Source organism: Trachypithecus francoisi, unplaced genomic scaffold (genome assembly GCF_009764315.1).
Source record: "Trachypithecus francoisi isolate TF-2019V2 unplaced genomic scaffold, Tfra_2.0 Lachesis_group15, whole genome shotgun sequence".
In the NCBI taxonomy this organism is placed as follows: domain Eukaryota; kingdom Metazoa; phylum Chordata; class Mammalia; order Primates; family Cercopithecidae; genus Trachypithecus; species Trachypithecus francoisi.
The window spans coordinates 48643481-48664786 of NW_022681460.1; the positions used below are offsets into that span (position 1 = coordinate 48643481).

The following is a 21306-nucleotide window of genomic DNA, read 5'->3' on the forward strand; positions in this document are numbered from 1 at the left end:
TCATATAAAATATAACTGAAAGGAGTGACAAATCTCACCCAGATACAGTATTCACAGAGAAGAATCATGTTTATAGTTCTCTTATCAAGGCAATCATTTGCTTAATAAAGATTCTGTGACTTCATTACCCTTAACGGAGGGTAGGTCTCCAGTGTAAAATAAAAAAAAAACATGTTACAAGGTGAATAATCTAAAAAAAGATTCTAAAAATATTTTCATTCACTGGCAAATCATATAGGTTTAAAAATTAATTTAAGTGTTTTACTATTGTAATCTTCTACAGCTTAACATGACTTACATTAAAAATCAAGTAAGTTCTTCCTCAACACAACTAATTTTGCATACAGTATGAAGAACATTAGACTTTAAATTAGGAGGTTTGGGTTTTGGCCCCAGTTTTGCCACTAATTCTAGGCTTAGTGTCATTTCGTGTAAAATGAGAGGGCAGAATTTAAAATTTCTAAGTATGAATGTGAAAGAACTCAGCTCCTGACTTTATTTCCAAGAATCCAATCTCATTTTTTTTTGTATACTATAGTATCTTAAGTTTCAAAGGTAAAATTATGTAGCTTGCTAATAAGTTTCTAATTCCCTTTATATATCTGAAACCAAGAACCTATTTTTATAGAAAACTACCCAATACAACTAATTTTTGTGCTGTGTTTTTCATTTTACAAAATGCTAATAACAATTCTGTAGTATTATTATCCCAATTCTACAGAAAACTGAGTTTGAAGAATTGTTAAATATAACCCTTTTTAAAATAATCCACATTTTACTAAATCTATAGTTTTAAACATGGCTCAGTGAACATTGTTTCTTACAGCTAATTGATTCTGAAGATGTCTTGGAATTATAATTCAGCTAAAAAAAGGGGATGGGGGGAGTTCAGCATTGTTCAACCAGAAGTTGCTACTTGTAAGCAACAGAACTAGAATTTGTATGATACTTTCTAACTCCAAATACCCCATATAACATATTAAAACATCAAACCGTATTAAATCTTAAAGTCATATTATGACTTTGAACAGTGAAATTTAAAACACATACAAAGATTTTTAAATAAAATGTATAGAGGAGATGTAATAATAAATAAAAATAAGGCCAGGCATGGTGGCTCATACCTGTAATCCCAGCACTTTGGGAGGCTGAGGCGGACAGATTACCTGGGGTCAGGAGTTTGAGACCAGCCTGGCCAACATGGTGAAACCCCGTCTCTACTAAAAATACAAAAATTATCTGGGCATGGTGGTGCACCCCCGTAATCCCAGCTACTGAGGAGGCCAAGGCAGGAGAATCGCTTGAACCCAGGAGGCAGAGGTTGCAGTGAGCCGAGATCACACCACTGCACTCTAGCCTGGGCGACAGAGTGAGACTTTATCTTAATAAATAAATAATCAAGTTATAAAGTCAAAAAAATATCAAAAGGTCGAACAAACTTACTGGATCGCAAAAGTATGTGGAAAGCTTAAACACTGGCATTTCTTTTCTCTATTAGAATTATTTAATATCATACTTTAAAAACATGAAAGAGCAATTTTTGCAAATATCTTCATTTAAGCTTACATTTCTAATCAAATTTCTCAAAATGCATATGCCCAATTTATACTATCAGCTGAAGTGCTCTAGACTTTTTTAGGAACCACCTCAGCACAGCTAGCACAATTATCAAAATAATCCTTTCTAATTCAAAATCTAACATTTGATGGTTTTATTAACTTAAATGTTTTATCTGTTATGATACTGTAGTTTTTCTACAAGTGCCAGAATAATTTAGAGTAACTAGCAAACTATCAGAGCCAAGTTACAAATAATGGTTAAGGTAAAAACTGAAATACTCACTTTGTTATTTTGTGTCACAAGAATACTCCCACCCCCAGGTTTCAAAGGCACCTCTTCCATTGCTCCAAACACATCAGTCTCAACAGAAAAAGTTAGTTCTAGACCCAGATCACTTATATCATTATCTAAAATCCATTGCAAATTTTTGGCATATTCTGGATCAATGGATGCCACATCTTGGTAATTTACAGGAATACCTAAAAAATGCAAACATACAACAGTTATAGTCTGTTTCTGCCTTCCCTTATCTATTTAATGGTAAAATACTGCCCTCTACAGATATTCTGCAAAACTGCAAAATATAATATAATCTTATCCACAGCATATTTTAAATGGATTCCTGAATTTGAAAGTCTGTTAAATTAAGCCTGTGTTTCTTTCACATTGTTACAATGTAATCTTTCTTTGAAATAGCTATTCAGGAAGTTATTATAAACTTCAAAAGTGCCAATTATCTTAAGTATATTCATATTGAAATGTATTATTAGTATAAACATACACATACTAAAATTGAAAAAAAAACTAACTTAGCTGAAAGTGTTTTGAAAAAAAAATGTAGGTCATTTTTTTCTCCTTCAAACCTCAAATACCTTACATATATAGATGGTCTCCAATCAAAATAAAATTATCTCATCCAAAATGCTACTGCTTATCTAGTTTTCCTCAAACTGAAAGGAAAACAATATAAATAAATGTCTACAGAAATAATAATAGAGCCATACCAAGAATGTGCTTGTAGAAGGATCGTGTGAAGTAAATATTGACCAGCTGCCTATGGTTCAATGCTAATCCCAAGATCTGCCCAGCAAACCGAAAATAGTTCAAGTGATCAGGATTTACGTAAGAGTTGCTATTAGGCTGAAAAGTTGTTCCTATTGAAATAAATACAAAATAATATATTATTAAGAATCTATATGCAGAAGAAAGATCACTTCAATGCAGATAAACTAAATCACATACAACTTCAGCTAAGGTGACATTGTGTACAAACTAAGGTGACATTGTGTACAAACTTCCAGAGAAATGTTCTTTGTGGAATATATAACAGGTGGTAAGTAGAATTTTAAGTATAGATAACCATTAATTCACACATATTTATCACAGTAATCCACAGCAGAGAGAAAATTTTAGAATACTTTTGACTGAAATTAGTTGATCATCAGAGACATTCCGGAAATAATACAGCAGAGGATTGCGCGCGCACACACGCACGCGCACACACACACACACACACACACACACACACACAAGCACATATACACAGTTTCCTAGGCAGTATGGCAATAGGCTGTTCACTAGGACAGACATTATCCCATTCATCTGTATGTGCCAGTGCAGTAAGTATTTTTTGCTTCTTCAGGAGTAGAACACTATGAGAATAACTAAAAATTGTAAATGTACAACTGTTCTTAAGTGACAGGCCTAGTCAATGAACTTGACGCCTGTTTTAATAATGATCAGAAAATCACCTCAGTCCACAAGTAACCATGTCTTTCTAACAATTACCTCTGAGGTGAAAGTAAACATGGCAAGGGCAATAGTTACCAATTAGTATGAAAATCCAATGCAATGGAATATGAATCCACTTTTATAAAATATCTAGAATAGGCAAATTTATAGATAGGTAAAGTAGATTAGCAGTTACCTCAGGCTGAGGAAAGGGAATATGGGAGCTACTGCTTGATGGGTACAGAATTTCTACCTGGGGTGATGAAAAAACTCTGAAAATAGTGTCCAATGGTTGCACAACACTGAATGTACTTAAATGCCACTGAATTGCACACTTTCAAATATTATAAATGGTAAATTTTATGTGTATTTCACCACCATAAAAAAAAAAGTCTCAAAAAAAAAATACTACTAGTTAAAAGTTAAAACCTAATGCCAAAACCTCAACTTTAAATAACTTTCTTTTCCTATTTTTCCTATTTTTCTGTGATGGCCACTAATTCATATTACAAATTCACTCATTCATTCAACAAAGACATCATGAGCTCATGCTATATACTACTATCGTAAATGCCTGGGCTAAAAGTAGTAACTGATAAACCTAATGAAATAGCATCAAAGAAAAATAAAAGATAGAAATGTATTGGAGAGTGAAATGTTTAGTCATTTTGACAATAATTCACTCTGTGTTTCACTGATCTTTGATTTCTCAGTGCTGACACCAGGTTAAACTGCTAACTAGTTTATTTAGATATTAAGGTACAAATTTGGAATCCTATGGTATTAATAAGTCATGTGAGTCTCATCATTCACTGTTAAGGACCTTTGGAGAATAATTCCCTGTCATGAAGCAAGACCTGATATTAAAAGCCAAAGCAAAGCTTTGTGAGATAAAGGCAGACTTCAAAGATAAATATAATCATAATCCCAAAAATATAATATTCTAAGAATAATCACAAATATTTTTTACCTGTTAAAATAATGAATGATTAGGGCTACAAGGATTTCTGATGATTCTATTTTCCTCCCCTAGCTCTGTGCTTAATTCCCTCTCTAATTACTTTCTGAGAAATCTAGATACTTAAAAAGGATAAGGAGACTTTTTTTTAAAAAAAGGAAACATTCTACTAAAAAAATACAAAAAACTAGCCGGGCGAAGTGGCGGGCACCTGTAGTCCCAGCTACTGTGGAGGCTGAGGCAGGAGAATGGGGTAAACCTGGGAGGCGGAGCTTGCAGTGAGCTGAGATCCAGCCACTGCACTCCAGCCTGGGCAACAGAGCGAGACTCCCTCTCAAAAAAAAAAAAGGAAACATATAGGGAGAAAATCTTCAGAAAAGGAGTAACAGTTTTTAACTTCAAAATTTTAAATAGAATTAAAAGTTTATGATAAATTTTAAGTTCAAAAAATATATATATAGCTGTTACTCCCCCAACTATTTTCATGCTCTCAGAAAAATCCTAGTATACAGTATCATTTTCATGTAATGATAATAATAGCATATAATATTTACACTTTCTATATGCCAGGCACCGACTAAGCATTTTCATATATTAGCTAACTGAATTCTCACCACATTACAAAACATAGGTTATCATCTTTTTTTTTTTTTTTTTTTTTGAGATGGAGTCTCACCATGTCACCAGGCTGGAATGCAGTGGCGCAACCTCGGCTCACTACAACCTCCGCCTCCTGGGTTCAAGCGATTCTCCTGCCTCACCCTACCAAGTAGCTGGGACCACAAGCACATGCCAATATGCACAGTTAATTTTTGTATTTTTAGTTAGAGATGGGGTTTTACCATGTTGACCAGGATGGTCTCGATCTCTTGACCTTGTCATCTGCCCACCTCGGCCTCTCAAAGTGCTCGGATTACAAGCATGAGCCACCGTGCCCAGCCAGGTATCACCATTTTACAATGAGGACACGAAAGTGCAGAAAATTAAGTTCACTGGCCCCAAGATCATATCAAAAGAACAGCAGTCGGCCGGGCGCAGTGGCTCAAGCCTGTAATCCCAGCACTTTGGGAGGCCGAGACGGGCGGATCAGGAGGTCAGGAGATCGAGACCATCCTGGCTAACACTGTGAAACCCCGTCTCTACTAAAAAATACAAAAAAAAAAAAAAAAAAAAAAACTAGCCGGGCGAGGTGGCGGGCGCCTGTAGTCCCAGCTACTCAGGAGGCTGAGGCAGGAGAATGGCGTGAACCCGGGAGGCGGAGCTTGCAGTGAGCTGAGATCCGGCCACTGCACTCCAGCCCCGGCGACAGAGTGAGACTCCATCTCAAAACAAAACAAAACAAAAAAAAAAGAACAGCAGTCAAGATTCTCACCGTGTATAAACCCAAAGGACAAATTCATAACAACTATACTATTTCACTACTGTAAGCATCTTAATTTCATTAGAAAACAAGTTTTTAAAAAAATTATTATAGATATCGGGTCTACCCAAACATTCGCCACATTTAGAAATTCTTGATTCCTATATGTAATTCTCTTTGTCAACTAAACCTAAGAGCGTGAAAATATTTCAGCTTGATTTTAATTTATTAATATTATGACCCCAAAGAGGAGACCGATATGGCTTACAAAAAAGATAAATCAAAATGTTTGGCCAGACATAGTGGCTTACACCTGTAATCCCAGCACTTTGGGAGGCCGAGGCGGGTAGATAGCACGAGCTCAGGAGTTTGAGGCCAGTCTGGGCAGCATCGCGAAATCTCATCTCCACAAAAAGAATAGAGAAATTACAAAATACAAAAACTAGCCAGGCACCATGGCTGGTCTCCCAGCTCAGGTGATCCTCCCACCTTAGCCATACCAGCTACTCAGGAGGCCGAGGTGGGACAGTTCCTTGAGCCCGGGAGGTCAAGGCTGCAGTGATCCAAGATCATGCCACTGCCCTCCAGCCTGGGTGACAGAGTGAGATTCTGTCTCAAAAAAAAAAAAACAAACTTTATGGGTCTATGTACTTCAACATTTGCTCTGCTACAAATCTGTAACATTAAGGAAGTACCTCAAACTAATGATTTCACACCAAATCTATTTTTCAGATATTAAGCTAAGTAGACTTAGAATAAAGGATATAAAGAGAAGAAGTCAGTCTAAAATATAATGCTAGATCTAGCTTCAAAGATTAGGCCTAAATAATTAAACTCAGGGGTTCACTGAACTTGTCATTCACAAAGACACCAAATTCACCTCACAAAGGTTACCAAGTTAAAGCGGGCAGTTCCATGTTCCTATGCAATTTCAAATACTCAAAGTGTATCCAAGAAGCCCATCACAGGGATGAATGCCTGCAGCAGCCTAGCTCTGTTGCAGCCTGCTCCCACATGCCTCCCTTAAAATCATCCTTCTTATCAAATAGGGATTTGCTGCTAGTTTGGTTGGAAGCAATCAGAAGCTACAATTAATGAAGTATTCTCTCCTGATAAAAGAATGTAAACATCTGGGGAAAGAAGAGATTTTCAGAAAAAACGAGCGACTGTGCAAAGCATTTGAAAGCTGAAATCCGACCTTCACTTGGAATATGTCTTTATTAAGTTAGAGAGCTCTCAAATATCTCACATGAATGAGATGATAACTATTTCCATTTAGTCTACAATAGCAAATTACAACTCTATAGGTCACATGTACCATTTCAACAAGGAGGGTTAATTATCTATGGTTAAATAAGAGCTTTATAGTAGCCAGGTCTTGATCTCTTAAAATGACTGAAAATAAAGTTAGTATATATAAATAGATTAAGAGGTGAAATTTTACATCATGATTTCTAGACTTTGGTTTTCCTAACCAATATATTTTAAAACTTGGAAACTCTATAAATAGAGTTAGCAAATTTTTATTTTTCCAAATAGGGACTTGTATTTGTTTAAGGCCATCTACAAGCACCATTAATTTATGAAATGAAAAATTTAACTCAAAAAAAGTAGACTAGAGGATAATCCTTAAATTGAACAAATTCAGTTTTATTTTATAAAGGACTGATAAGAAACCTCCTTGGGGCCAACACTAATCCTTGAGACAAGCATCTGGGAACCAACTGTTAAGAGGAAAAAATGTTAGACTGAGTCAGGTTCCATTTATGATTCTACTACTTATTAACTGTGTGAACGCAGATGAAAACTCTGAATTTCAGTTTTCTCATCTATAAAATAAGAATATCCCACCTAGCTCACAGGTCTGCTGTGGAAATCAAAAATAAAATGTACTGAAATAGTGTGAAAAATGTGACAAGTTGCAGAAAAAGTCTTCTAGACCGTACAACTTACCATCAGCTGACTGGGTAAACAATGCATAATCAGGATTGACTATCTCATTGGACAGAATATCAAACCATTCACGCACAACACCTTGACCCTGAATTCAAGAAATAAAATTAAGCATCAACAGAAATACGTTATATTGGGAAACTTTTTTCTAAATAACAAAATTTAAATATAAAGTTTATTCCTTTATCAACTAAACATTAAACTTTATTCAAAAGGCATTTCAATCTTTCTTTACATACAGTGATTTCTACATCATCATCTTTTATACCCACCATGCCTTCTTCTCCATGGAACCGTACAGCAATCCCTTGCTTTAGCTTTGCACAATTTGCTTTTGACACAACTTCACAGCTACTCCTAAAAATAGAATCTAAATATGTAGCATTGGTTAATTTTACATATTAAAACTTACAATAACAAGCACTTTGGGGTTCACACATATATCAGCTTCTTTGTTAAGCATACCTCTGTGAACCAGTAGGATATCATTTTCATTCACTGGCCTGTGCACCATGTCTGAATCTGGCTGCCCTGAATGCAGATGTTCATAGAACCATTCACAGCGATCTTTAAAAGGCTAGTTCAAAAAATAAGAGTAAAATATGTTAGCAGTATATCAGTTATCTAATTATCAGATTTACTAGTATGCTAAATGCCTTTTCTACAAATAATCATCCTTAGATCTTTATTTATAATAAGGAGTTACTGAATAATGTGTTTTAACATTTCAGTAACTATTCACAAAAAGGCAGAACTTAGCTGAAATAGCTTGGCTACCAAGAAAAATGTATTTTTTTAAATTTCTACATTTATCAATTTGGTTATGCCTCAGAACTTAATATCAGATATGTAATTGAACATATTTATTCTCAATTTCTTTTAAATCCAAGCCTTATTACAAGGAATTTTCACACCCAGAAAAATTATGTTGCATGTTCCATTTAATTTTTCATGAAAATAATCTCTTACACCTAATCTTATTTATTTACTTATTTTGGTTTATTGCTGTTATTGTTGTTGTTTTGAGACAAAGTCTCACTCTGTTGCCCAGGCTGGAGTGCAGTGGCGTGATCTCTGCTCACTGCAACCTCTGCCTCCTGAGTTCAAGTGATTCTCCTACTTAAGCCTCCCAAGTAGCCGGGATTACAGGCACTCACTACCATGCCTGGCTAATTTTTGTATTTTTGGTAGAGATGGGGTTTCACCATATTGGCCGGGCTGGTTTCGAACTCCTGACCTCAGGTGATCCACCCATCTCAGCCTCCCAAAGTGCTGGGATTACGGGCATGAGCCACCACACCCAGCCTCTTACTCCTAACTGTATTCTTATTTCTATCCTTTAGAATATATGCAGAAACTGGAATGGAATTTGTTATCCCTTCCCATTCTCCACAATAAAAACTTAAGAACAAAATCTCTTGAATAGCAAAGAAAATCTCTCCTTTTTGTTCATCTGCCAGGTAAGCAAACTGTAAGTGATCTATAATTTTTGATTAATCAGAAAGTATTGAGTACCTAGTATGTACCAACACTGCATGTAACATAAGAGCAGTAAAAACTCCATGAACTTGCTAAAAACTGTTTAATACAGTTAAAGAGATGAGACTAACATAGAGTAACACAATATGATATATATATATATATATATATATATATATATATATATATATAAAAATATCAAGTTCTAAACAATGAAGCATGAGCTATAGAAGCCCTGGTCGTGGTAGCAAAGAGGAACAATGAAGTCAATCTGAGAGATACTACTCCTTTGAATAAGCATTAAAAGTAAGAGAAGTGGCTGGGTATGTTGGCTCATGCCTGTAATCCCAGCACTTTGGGAGGCTGAGGCAGGAGGATCGCTTGAGCCCAGGAGTTTGAGACCAGCCTGGGCAACAGTGAGACCCTGTCTCTACCAAAAAAAAAAATGTTTTAATTAGTCAAGCGTGGTGGTATGCGCCTGCAGTCCTGGCTACTCAGAAGACTGAGGTGGGAGGATCCTTGAACCCAGGAGTTCAAGGCTGCAGTGAGCTATAATTGTAGTGTGCTCACTTTCTCACTCCAGCCTGAGTGACAAAGTGAGACCTTATCTCTACAGATCTCTGCAAGATAGAACTTATTAATAGAAATAACTTAAAGCGGAAAAGCCCTTTCCCCATAACCTAGCCCCACACTCCTAGAAGGTATTGGTGGAAATATAATGAGTAAGATTTTACGTATAATGAGTTTAAAGATATAGTGGGGTGTAACTATTAGGGATTTAGAAAGAGATACTGGACAGTGATGCAGCTGAGACACTGAAAATAAAGCCATGAACCAAGGTAAAGTTGGAGACAGTATAAGGTCAAGAGATGAAAGACACAGAGAACAAACAACAAGAATAAAGATGTTTATGATCACAAGTCATGACTGAGAATTTGCTTAGCAAATGATACAGACAGCAGGAAAAGTCTAAGGAGAACCAAGGTGGTGCAATACCATCACAAAAGCTAAGAGTTTCAAGAGATAAATACGATGAATACCATCCAACACCACAAAAAAGTTACCTTCCAGGTGGCTTTTAGGACACCAATAAATTTCTTCATCTGAGCTAAATTAAATAGGTTTTTTTAAAAGATTCAAATATCACTTGTTATTAATTCTTAATAAAAACATAGTATGATTGATGAGAGATGAACTTCTGCCGTTTAACACTTGCTTTCGTTAATAAAAGAATAAATGCTACCTTTTTAAAGTTAAATGTGTAATTCTGTCCATACTTCTAACAGTCTTCCACATTTTTAATAAAGCACTGGTGTTATATGTTATATGCATTACTATGCATATAAATTAAATATTTCATTTTCAGTTAACAAGTTGAAATATAAAGTACTTGAAATTCTATTGCTAACTATTTCTAAAAGTTTGGTTTAAGAGGAAACAAAAAACATTACACAGAAGCAATTATTTAAGTATGGGCTTTGAAGTCAGATAAACATGGTTTGAGAATCCCTCACTCTGTCATTTACTAGACTTATCTTAAGGAAATTATTAATCCTCACAGAACTTTAGTTATCTCATCTGTAAAACAGAGAAAAGAATACACCTACTTCAAGAGCTGTTAGGATTAAATTAAATAATTCAAATAAAGAACATAATTATGGTAATTATAACAATCATAATTATAATAATAAATTAGCAAACATTTATTAAGCACCTATAAGCCAGGTACTTTTTGAAGCACTTTACAATGCATTACCACATACAACCCTCACAACACTATGAGAAAAAGGGACTTTTGTCCCCATTTTACCAAAGATAAAAATAGACTAAAAGCATTTATACTAATGCTCTAATACTCAATACCTGGAATGCTCAATAAATAGATATTGTTCTTATTGTCATTCACAGCAATGTAAAAATTATTGTCAATAACTATTTAAAAGAAAACTTACTGCCCACTATAAGATATTAAACTATATCCTTTATCTATGAAACGTGAACCGAGAAATAAAAACAAATGGACCCTTTTCAAGTAATTCAAGTGTAACATTAAAAGGTACAAACTGCTACCTTCAAAAACTAACACAACATTTGTAAGGTCAAAACACACACACACATACAAACACCTACACAGCCAAAAGGCACATTTTTGTATGTAAACTTTCTAGAATACCTGCATTTCCATAAATAATTCATAAAACAGGACTGATTATAGAGGCTCCTCTTAATAGCATTTGTACAGCAAGACAAAATGTTTCTCCCTTTAAGTACTGGCCACCTGAAAACCACTAACAGAAGAAGAAGTCTATCCCTGAGCAGAGGTAGTTGCTCTTTTTAACTTTCTAGAGGAGGACAATCTCCAAGTTACAGAAAACTTCTAAGTACAGTAGAGTACAAAGTACTTTTTTTTCCTCTGGTGTGAGAGAAAGTTGCCAATATAATGTCCGGTCCCCTATAAACACTTAGGTGTTTATTTCCTATAAACAAGGAAAGTTTCCTCTATAACTAGATAACAACCATCAAAATCAGAAATTAACTCTGATAACATTACTACGATCAGACCCCATTTCAAGTCTTGCCAATTCTCCAATAACGTCCTTTTATTGCAACATGATTCATGAACTGCCTTTAATTGTCCTGTCCTGTCTCCTTCACTCTGGTACATTTCTTCAATGTTTTCTTAATTTTCATAACCTTGATAGTTTTAAAGACTGCAGGCCAGTTAATTCTGTAGAATGTCCCTCAACTGTATTTAGTCTGACGATTTCTCATGATTAGATTTAAGGTGTGTATCCTTGGCAGGAATATCACAGAAGTGATGCCATGTTGTCCTCAGAGCATGCTATCAGCTGCCACACTGCTATGTCTGCTTTGATCACTGTCAAGCTTCTCTACTATAAGGCACCCTTTTTCTCTTTGTAATTATTCTGTCAGGAGATAATTTGAGACTGTGTAATCATCCTACCCTTCATCAAACTTTCCATTTATTCATTAATTTTTTCAGTACAGACTCATAGGTTCCTATTTATGTTGCCATCATTCTTTATTTTGATGTTCAAATTCTTCCAAATTTGGTAGTGCGAGTCCATTCAAACTGTCTTCTGAGTCATGTTAACATAACCCCATCAGTCTTTGAACACTTCCTTATTTTCTTACATAATAAGATGTTGCAGGCTTATTTTATACTTTCCCTGATCTAGCCCTGGAATTAGCCATTTCTCCAAGGAGCCCTGGTTCATTGAGAATGGCACTGAGAGACCAAGAGCTAGGTACCAGGTTTGCTACATGTATCTATGTAGATTTAAAACTAAATTCAAACTGGTAACTCCAATTCAGCACAAGGTTCCTTCTAGTTTCCTCCATTTTGTAACTCCTTTCTCCAACAATGAGAAGTTAGACTCTCATACTTGCTTATTTGATCAAGCTGCAACCCCATTCCCTTGGTATGTTACCAATCTCCAATCGCTGGCATGGCCCCTTCACTGCATAGATGCCCTCCACCCCACTGGGGCTTCATCAGACAGCACTGATCAGCTGCAACCATCACCACATGGAAATCCTCCTTATGCCACTCTAACCCATATGACTCACACTGGGACCCTCTTCTACACGGACACCTTCTTAATCACATCCAAACTCCAAAACCCCACACTAGGCCACCACTACACATGTAGACACCCTCCTCACCCTGGTCAGGCAACAAACACCCCCCTCTCTGGGTCAACAGAGTGGATACCTAATACAGATGCTTTTTGACTAAACTGTCCAGGAAGGGAAGAAGGAATAGAAAGTAAAAAGCAGAGACAGTATTAAGTTGGTACAAAAGTAATTGTGGTTTTTGCCATTTTAATTAATTTGACAATTTTAATTTGGCAATTAAAAGTAATTGCCAAAAACCGCAATTACTTTAGCACCAATCTGTATTGAAAACAGAAGACTATCTCTCAAAAATAGTGAGATTTTACCTGTTATCTCACCTTCTTTCACCTGTTATCTCATTTGCCCCAGAACAGTATCATATAGTGTAGGTCAAGAAACAACTTGGCCAGGGGTGGTGGCTCATGCCCATAATCCCAACACTTTGGGAGGCTAAGGCAGGTGGATCGCTTGAGCTCAGGAGTTCAAAGCCAGCCTGGGCAGCATGGCAAAATCCTGTCTCTAGAAAAAAATACAAAAATTAGCCAAGTGTGTTGGTTTGCACCTGTAGTCCCAGCTACCTGAAAGATTGAGCTGGGAGGATCACTTCAGCCCGGCAGGCAGAGGTTGCAGTGAGCTGAGATCAACTACACTCCAGCCTGAGTGACAGGTGAAACCCTGTTGTCCAAAAAAACAAAAAAAAGAAAAGAAAGAAATTGAACTTGAGAACCAGACAGACTTTTGAATTGTGGTCCTCCCATTTAGTAGCAGAATGACTTAAACAAGTTACTTAACCACTTCAGCTTAGAAAAAAAGAGCAGCCATCTTACACAATGGTTAAGAAAACAAAATAATTCATGGAAGCAAATACACAGCACCTGACCTAAAATTTGCATTCAGTAAATGTAAGTTATTATTACTGCCTTCTCTTTCACATTATCATTATTAAACAGATGTCAAAAGATCCCTCTATACACTTGTGCATAATGGTATAAAAATTAGTTCATAGGTTAACTTCTAAAAGGACAAGTGTCCCTAAAGACATTAAAAACCACTTATCGTATTTATTATCTTACGACTACTAACCAAACCATTGTCTACAGTCTGTCCTACATATCCGGCAAATTATTTTCTAAAACTTTGCCAGAATTATGCCATTCTCCTAAAGCAAGGGTATCGGTGGCTCCTAACAGCCTAGCAAACCAAGAAAATTCTTTGATCTGGAAATCAAGGCTCATCATTGGATGACCCCAATCTACCTTTCCAGAACTCTATCTTGCTCCTATCTACACAAAATTTCTGCTGCAATACTGTAGTTTTATACACTTTTCTGTCTACATGCTCCAGCCCACATGCTGGCTAGAAAGTTCTCCCTCCTTGTTTACTCCCATCAAAATGTTGCATATTTTTTCAAGCTTTCTCAACATAACTTAAAATCTGCCTCCTCTGAAATTTCCCTTGACTACAGATGCCAGAGCCAGCTCTTCCTCCCTTAAACTCCTAAAGATCCAGGTAATGTAGTCACTGTTTTATACGTATGTTTATTATCTCCCCAGCCAGACGGAATTAGAATCCTCTTAGAGAAAGGAAGTAAGTTTTCTATCTCCAAAACAACTACCATTTATTGAGCATATATCACAGTCATTCCTGACAATTTATTCTTGGCAATAGTTTTATGAGGTTGCTGTCATTATCTTTGTTTTGTAGATGAAGAAACCAAGGGCTCAAGGATGTTAGGAAATGTGCCCAAAGTTCACATAGCTGGTAAGGAGCAAAACAAGTTTTCCTCCAGCTAGCTTCACGTAACATGAGATATATGGAATGAACAGATACACATCTGGTAGGGGAAAGGTGGTCAGGTCAAATAAGTTTGGAGGATTAACAAAGCTAAATCACTATTTTTACTAAAGGGCTTCTCAAAGCCTTTTAACATGCTGCCAATGTGATTTACAAATTTCCAAAGGGCATATGTTATGTAATTTCCCAAGTGTATTTGGGGCTAAAATCTTTTCAAAAGGACAATCAGCCTCATAGGACTAAAGAGTTTCAATAAGCTCCTTTAAGGAAATGTGGCAATGTGTTCTGTTGTTTTTGTACAGACCTCTGCAAATAACAGGCACTCTATACATATTTCTTGAAGAAAACTTAGTTCTCATTAGTAACATGCAATCATTCCTCTTACAACAGAATGTCTGAAGTGTAATAATTATTCCACTAAACAATATTAGAATTTTAGAAATTAATTTCATTAGATAGAATAAAAAGATGGAAGAAAAATTTCTACCTGTGCTTTTATGATATGCATGAATCTTGACATCAACTCAGGACATTCAAGGAGAAAGTGAAAGTGGTCAAATATAATTTTGGGATTTCTAAAAAAAAAATATTTTGTTTAAATGGACAGGAAGACTGAGTAGAATTAAGTGAAATGCAAATTCAGATACACTGATACTGAAACAGAAGAAAAATATAATAATCCACATCTATTAAACTTTCATTTGTTATTGAGCATATTTTGAATGGTAAGAGGAATAGTATTTTTTCTGTTTAGATGAAACTGTAAGTAAAGAGAGGAAAGGCTCCAGGGTAGTCCAGAAACCCCAGAAAGCTTACCTATTGACAAAACATTTTAAAACTTCATCATGTTTGCAGACAAATTCAATGAAACGAGGTGAAGTCATTCTGTGGGGGGTAAATATCGATCAGAATACATAGGCAAAAGTTTGTGACAAAATATAGCACTCTTGATAAATATATATTGAACTGGACTGGCTTCTAAACCAAAAAAAAAAAAAAAAATTTGGTGTTGGATCTTCTTTGTAAGTTTAGGAAACTGAAGTATGCCTAGCCAATTTGTAAAATGATTCTAACTTCTCATCAGCAGACAATATCAACAAGTGACTTTTTAAAAATCTTGAAATTTGGTGCATTTCTGCTCTACACATTTCAAATACATAATTAAGAGATGATCCTATACAAGGTGACATTCACCATTCTACAAAGTAATAATATATATTGGTTGTTTAAAATTTAAATATTCCCTACTAGATCTAGATTAGTATGAGTATCTTAAAACAAAAAGAAAACTTTAAATCAACAAATTATTTGTTGTTTTTGAAATTACAAAAATATCACTGCTTTTCATCACCTATCAGAGAAAAAAAATAATAAGCCAAAACTTTCTTACCCTGGAGGCATCTGACAAGAACAGCACATGTAAAAAGCTTGAATGACAGCACTTAGCCGGTTGGCTGTCATAGAAATAACATCCTGACAATCTGCACTGGCTTCCTGTCTCCCTGCAAGAGCATCTGGTTTAGATTCCCTTGTGCCACTGGACAGATTTTCGTAGCTCCCAGGTCCTGGAGGTTCAAATGGAGGAATGGAAGCAGCATCTTGATCTTGGCCTTTTTGTTTCAGTAAAATAGAAGTGATCTCTGTTGAGTCTCTTTTGTTTTTCATCAATTCTGTGGCTATTAAAACTAGCCATTCATCTAATGAGTGCCAAAGCAATTCCAGAGGCTGAGAGAAAAACAAAAGTGTTTTTTAAACATCATTCTTAACTATAGGATCAAAAAAAAAAAAAAAAACCCCACATACCTAGACAAGTATTATAAAAAGAGAAAATTTACTCTAGATATTTCTATCTTCCCAAGTTAATGTGATGGTAATGCCTAAAGGTAAGTAACAAAATTATACAAATGCTATATAAATGACAATTTCTTCATTTATGGTAATAATTTAATTTGTACGTATGTATTCCTTGGAATAAAAAGGAAAAACTAACAAAAAATTCACAAGCAATCTTTCTTCTTTTAATTTTCAAATGTTTAGTTTTAAAAGCACACATTATTATTTATAATCAGTCTTAAGATTTTCTGTATTAATATGATCCATGTCAACAACTTTCAATTAAACAAATGTCTTTTTTCAATTAAAAAATGAGAATCCCTAAAGAACCTAATGAACAGCTTTTTTACTGTGCTCCTTTCATTACATATAATTCCTGGAATTTTGATAATTATTGACAAGAAATTATAAAATGTGACACATTTATGTATATATGTATATTTACAGACACAATCCATTTCTAATAATTAGTGTTTTTTAAAACAAGAAATACAATTACTAAACTTCTATTAAAATATTGACTAGCAGACCGGGGATGGTGGCTCACACCTGTAATCCCAGCACTTTGGTAGGCTGAGGTGGGCAGATCAGTTGAGGTCAGGAGTTTGAGACCAGCCTGGCCAACATAGTGAAATCCCATCTCTACTAAAAATACAAAAAATTAGCCAGGCATGGTGGCACACACCTATAATTTCAGCTACTCGTGAGGCTGAGGCAGGAGGATCACTTGAACCCAGGAGGCAGAGGATGCAGTGAGCTGAGATCATACCACTGCATTCCAGTCTGGGTGACAGGGTGAGACACCATCTCAAAAAAAAAAAAAAAACACTGAGTAGCAAATTATTAATTCCAAGTAAAGATCAACAGCTTTCTATTAAAGAAAAAAAAAGATAAGGAGAGAATAAACCATTTCCTATTATTATTCTAGCTGGGTACAAGGGCACAAACTGGTAGTCACAGTTACTCGGGAGGTTGAAATGGGAGGATTGCTTGAGTCTCAGAAGTCAAGGCTACAGTGAGCTGTGATCATGTCACTGTACTCCAGCCTGGGTGAAAGAGTGAGATACTGTCTCCAAAAAAAAAAAAAACCTGCTAGGATATTTTTAATCCCAAATAAAGATTAATAGTTTACAAGTGGTACAGTGGTTAAACAATCCCTTCATCCTACACTATTTTAAATATTCTTATTGAGAATGACGAGCTATCTTTCTGCAAATAAATATACAAGTTAATCTCACTTTTGAATCTGACATGATTACAGAATGCTACAAACTAGACCATGTGCTACAGGAAGACTCACCTTTAAAATATTTCAAGGAAAGAAATAATCTTTCTTTTAAAGATTGCTATGGAAGGAGATTATACAAACATATTTGGAACCTTAGAAAATGTTTGAATAATCTATTCTGCCAGGAAATTCTTCCCAATTATTATCTAACAAATACCTTCACTGCCATTTTCAGCCTTTCTTCAGATTTCTGTAACATCCTCTTTTTGAAAATATTTTACTTACTGAATTTGAAAATAATTCAGTCACCTTAGGCCTTCATTTACACGTTCAACCAAAAAGCAGAAAAACACAACAAAACAAACAAAACCACCACTACTACAATCAACAAAAACCTAGTTCACTCACTCAACCTGTACTATGCACTAGGTAGGCGGGTAAGTACAACGTTTCCTTTTTTAAGAGAAATTATACCCTCCTTTGAAGTTAAAGTAAGCACCCCTCTCACCCATAATGAGGGCTCTTCCATACTCACAACTGTTGACAGATTTGGGGTCCCTGAACTGCTTAAAGAAGGGCAAGAAGCACCCAGCTGCCATAAATACTGACAGATACCTTCACTGAAAATTCTAATCATGACCCAAGTTGAAACTATAGTTTCTCTTTATGAGCAAAACACTGAACCTGTTGTAGAAGATGAAAAGAACTTATGTCAGCACAGCTATTTAGCTTTATATCAGAAAATGAACTTCTGAAATGGAAAGAACAGGTGGTGATATAAAACTGCTAGAAACAGAAAGAAAAAAGAATAATTGGCCTCTAAATGAGAAAAGATAAAACCTAGAAAGTCAACACACTGAAAGGAGGTAAGGCCTAAGGCAAGAAATGACACAGGCTGATCACGCAGATGAGCACTGAGTCTAAACCAACAGCAACGCTATTTTCAAATACTGACAATGTGTAAAAAATGAAAGGCAAATTTTCAGTGGTGCAGAAATAACACCAAAGAAAAAAAATGGATATGTGTAAAAATGACAATAAAGATACTGAAAAGCCAGAATTTTAAATAAAGGAACACAGCAAATAATTAGAATGAGAAAAAAAATAAGTAGTAAGCCACACTGGACCTTTCTTTACTTTTCTCTCTTTTCTTACCTATTATTTCTTCAATCATACATATACTAAAACTAAATCCCAACCTTGAGGTGAGTTTACCTAGGAAGTTTCTCTTTGAAGATTTATTCAGAAAATTCATTCTTCAATCACAAAAAGAATACTATGAAAATAACTTTAATTTCTAACTATGGTAGCAGCCACCAATAAAAAGGATTCAAATAAATTTTAAAATTAAAAATAAACCACTGCATACTGTATCTATGATGCTTTCTATATTCATAAATAATAAAATACATTAAATAAGATACACCATACATACCAATTGTTACTGAACAATGAGTCAATTACTACTGAAAATATTAGCAGGTTTCTTGGTACTGTGAAAATACTGCTTCATTCATTATTATTGAGTGATCCTCACCAAAGAATTATATTCTACATATAGTAACAATGATATGACAATCATACATGACTTATAAGCATGTTAAGTCATATTTCAAAATATACAATCTCGAGCTTACTGAACGATTTTTTAAAATTTCAAGAAGTGCTGAAATGAGGAATAAATTTGGCAGAAAAGTATTATTAATTTAATGTTCATTCATAGTACCTTGATATCCTGTTAGTCTGACTATTCTTAACCTGATAATGTCAAATGCCACAACCCACAAGATAAGATCTTAAAGTTAAAAGTTTCACAATCTTTCTCGGTTACCAAATTTTCCAAATTGCAAGTCTATGAAACCATTAATAGTCACAGCTTACTATTCACAAAAAAAAGAACACAGCAAGACTCAGGAAGCCTAAATTGTCTTCCCCATGTTCACTGTGCTTCAAAAATAAAAATGACCTTATCCTTCAAATGCTCCAAAGTTCCCAAGGCACTAGATAAACATCTCTTAATGCTGAAAGAATGGCTATGTGTTAAGACTAACTTAAAGAACTTCGAAAAAAAATCAGAAAACTAATAACAGGATGTTAAACAATTTCACCGACTAAAAACACATGGCCTATAAACCCACTCATTCTTAATGGAAAACCCATTAGTTAATTTGAACAATAAAGTAGCATTAGAGTACCTTGTTAATAAAATGGAAATTAGGGATCAATTGCTACCTCAGACAAAATGTGGTAAGAATTAAAATGGTATTTCCAGTCTAACATCACAGCAACTCAGTAACTAGCAAAGATTTTTACAACTTGAAATCACCCCACAATGAACAGGAGACCTGATTCACATGGATGACAACGTACAGTTTCTATTTTTATCCTTGTAAATGGAAGGCAGATCATTTTGTCAATCCCCAAAGATTCCATGTTTCATTCATAAAACTGGATGAAAAGAGACTAATAAATTATTTAACAGTTAATACTTATTGTGTTTAAAAACTAGCTGAGTTTTGCAATTGTTTTACCAAAACGAAAGATGAAAATTTAAGAGAAAATAAGTGATGAGAAGAAACAGTAGTTGTCAATGCTGTAGAAAGTATACCTTAAAAAAAGAAACAAAGATACTAACAAAATTCTTGAAATAAGAAAGTATTTATATATTATATACATCACAGATATATGACAAAACATAAAGTCTGGGTTCTATTTTTTAAACATAAGCTGAAAAGGAAAAACAGATATCCTTTGCTACTCTATTATGTCTGTATTGACTGATTAGGTAGAAAACTAACATTTAAATCAATATTTAAATCTTTTAAATCACCTATAGAGAGGCTACTTAACACATACTTTCTGATACTAGCTAATAGGTAGCAGATTGAAACTTTAACCAAAGAAATCAGACAAAATTAAATAAATCTAACTCAATTTGAATAATACTGACCACAGCCATACCTGATTTGATTTTATATTCATCATTACAGGTGAGTAGAAAGTATGAGTCAAAGTCAAATCAAGGGTAGATTCCGTCACTAGCAAAGTGAGCCAAATCAGAACACATTAAAAACAACTTTGTGTGATATGAATGTTTGAAGCAGTAAAGCTTGCTCAAAACAGCCCTGACAAAAAGAGTAGGTCAATAATGTAAATCAAAATTTTACAAAGACGCCGGGCTCGGTGGCTCAAGCCTGTAATCCTAGCACTTTGGGAGGCTGAGACGGGCGGATCACAAGGTCAGGAGATCGAGACCACCCTGGCTAATATGGTGAAACCCCGTCTCTACTAAAGAATACAAAAAACTAGCCGGGCGACGAGGCGGGCGCCTGTAGTCCCAGCTACTTGGGAGGCGGAGGCAGGAGAATGGCGTAAACCTGGGAGGCGGAGCTTGCAGGAGCTTGCAGTGAGCTGAGATCCGGCCACCGCACTCCAGCCTGGGTGACAGAGCCACACTCCGTCTCAAAAAAAAAAAAAAAAATTTTACAAAGACAGTAAGTCGTCACTCCTAACTAGAGTTCAAGGAAGTGGTACATGAAAAGCCACATGAATTACAAGAATGCATAACTTCATTCTTCCAGGAGGTGGCACAATAAGGAAAAAAAAAAGAAAACAAAAATACACACTCAACGTACATACAAACATACATAGCTGAAAACTTTCCTTCCTAGACTGACTTTTTTAAAAGAGAGTAAAACAGATGGACATTTACACATAACCTTTCTAAAAGACTACCATATCTATTCTAAGTATTAATCTACTAGTGTCAAA

At 35.2% G+C, this 21306-nt stretch overlaps 1 protein-coding gene across 15 annotated transcripts in view; it reads right to left on the reverse strand.

The window, feature by feature from the left end:
* Positions 1 to 21306, reverse strand: part of HACE1 (HECT domain and ankyrin repeat containing E3 ubiquitin protein ligase 1) — a 126788-nt gene that overhangs the window by 36164 nt on the left and 69318 nt on the right. For all 15 annotated transcript variants that reach the window (XM_033234715.1, XM_033234711.1, XM_033234703.1 and 12 more), the window contains 8 exons: positions 15865 to 16199; positions 15291 to 15359; positions 14962 to 15049; positions 8028 to 8139; positions 7835 to 7932; positions 7563 to 7650; positions 2565 to 2714; positions 1843 to 2039 (listed from right to left, as the gene is read on the reverse strand). In XM_033234715.1, the coding sequence (XP_033090606.1) occupies positions 1843 to 2039; positions 2565 to 2714; positions 7563 to 7650; positions 7835 to 7932; positions 8028 to 8139; positions 14962 to 15049; positions 15291 to 15359; positions 15865 to 16199 (1137 nt within the window). The remainder of the gene's footprint in view (positions 1 to 1842; positions 2040 to 2564; positions 2715 to 7562; positions 7651 to 7834; positions 7933 to 8027; positions 8140 to 14961; positions 15050 to 15290; positions 15360 to 15864; positions 16200 to 21306) is intronic.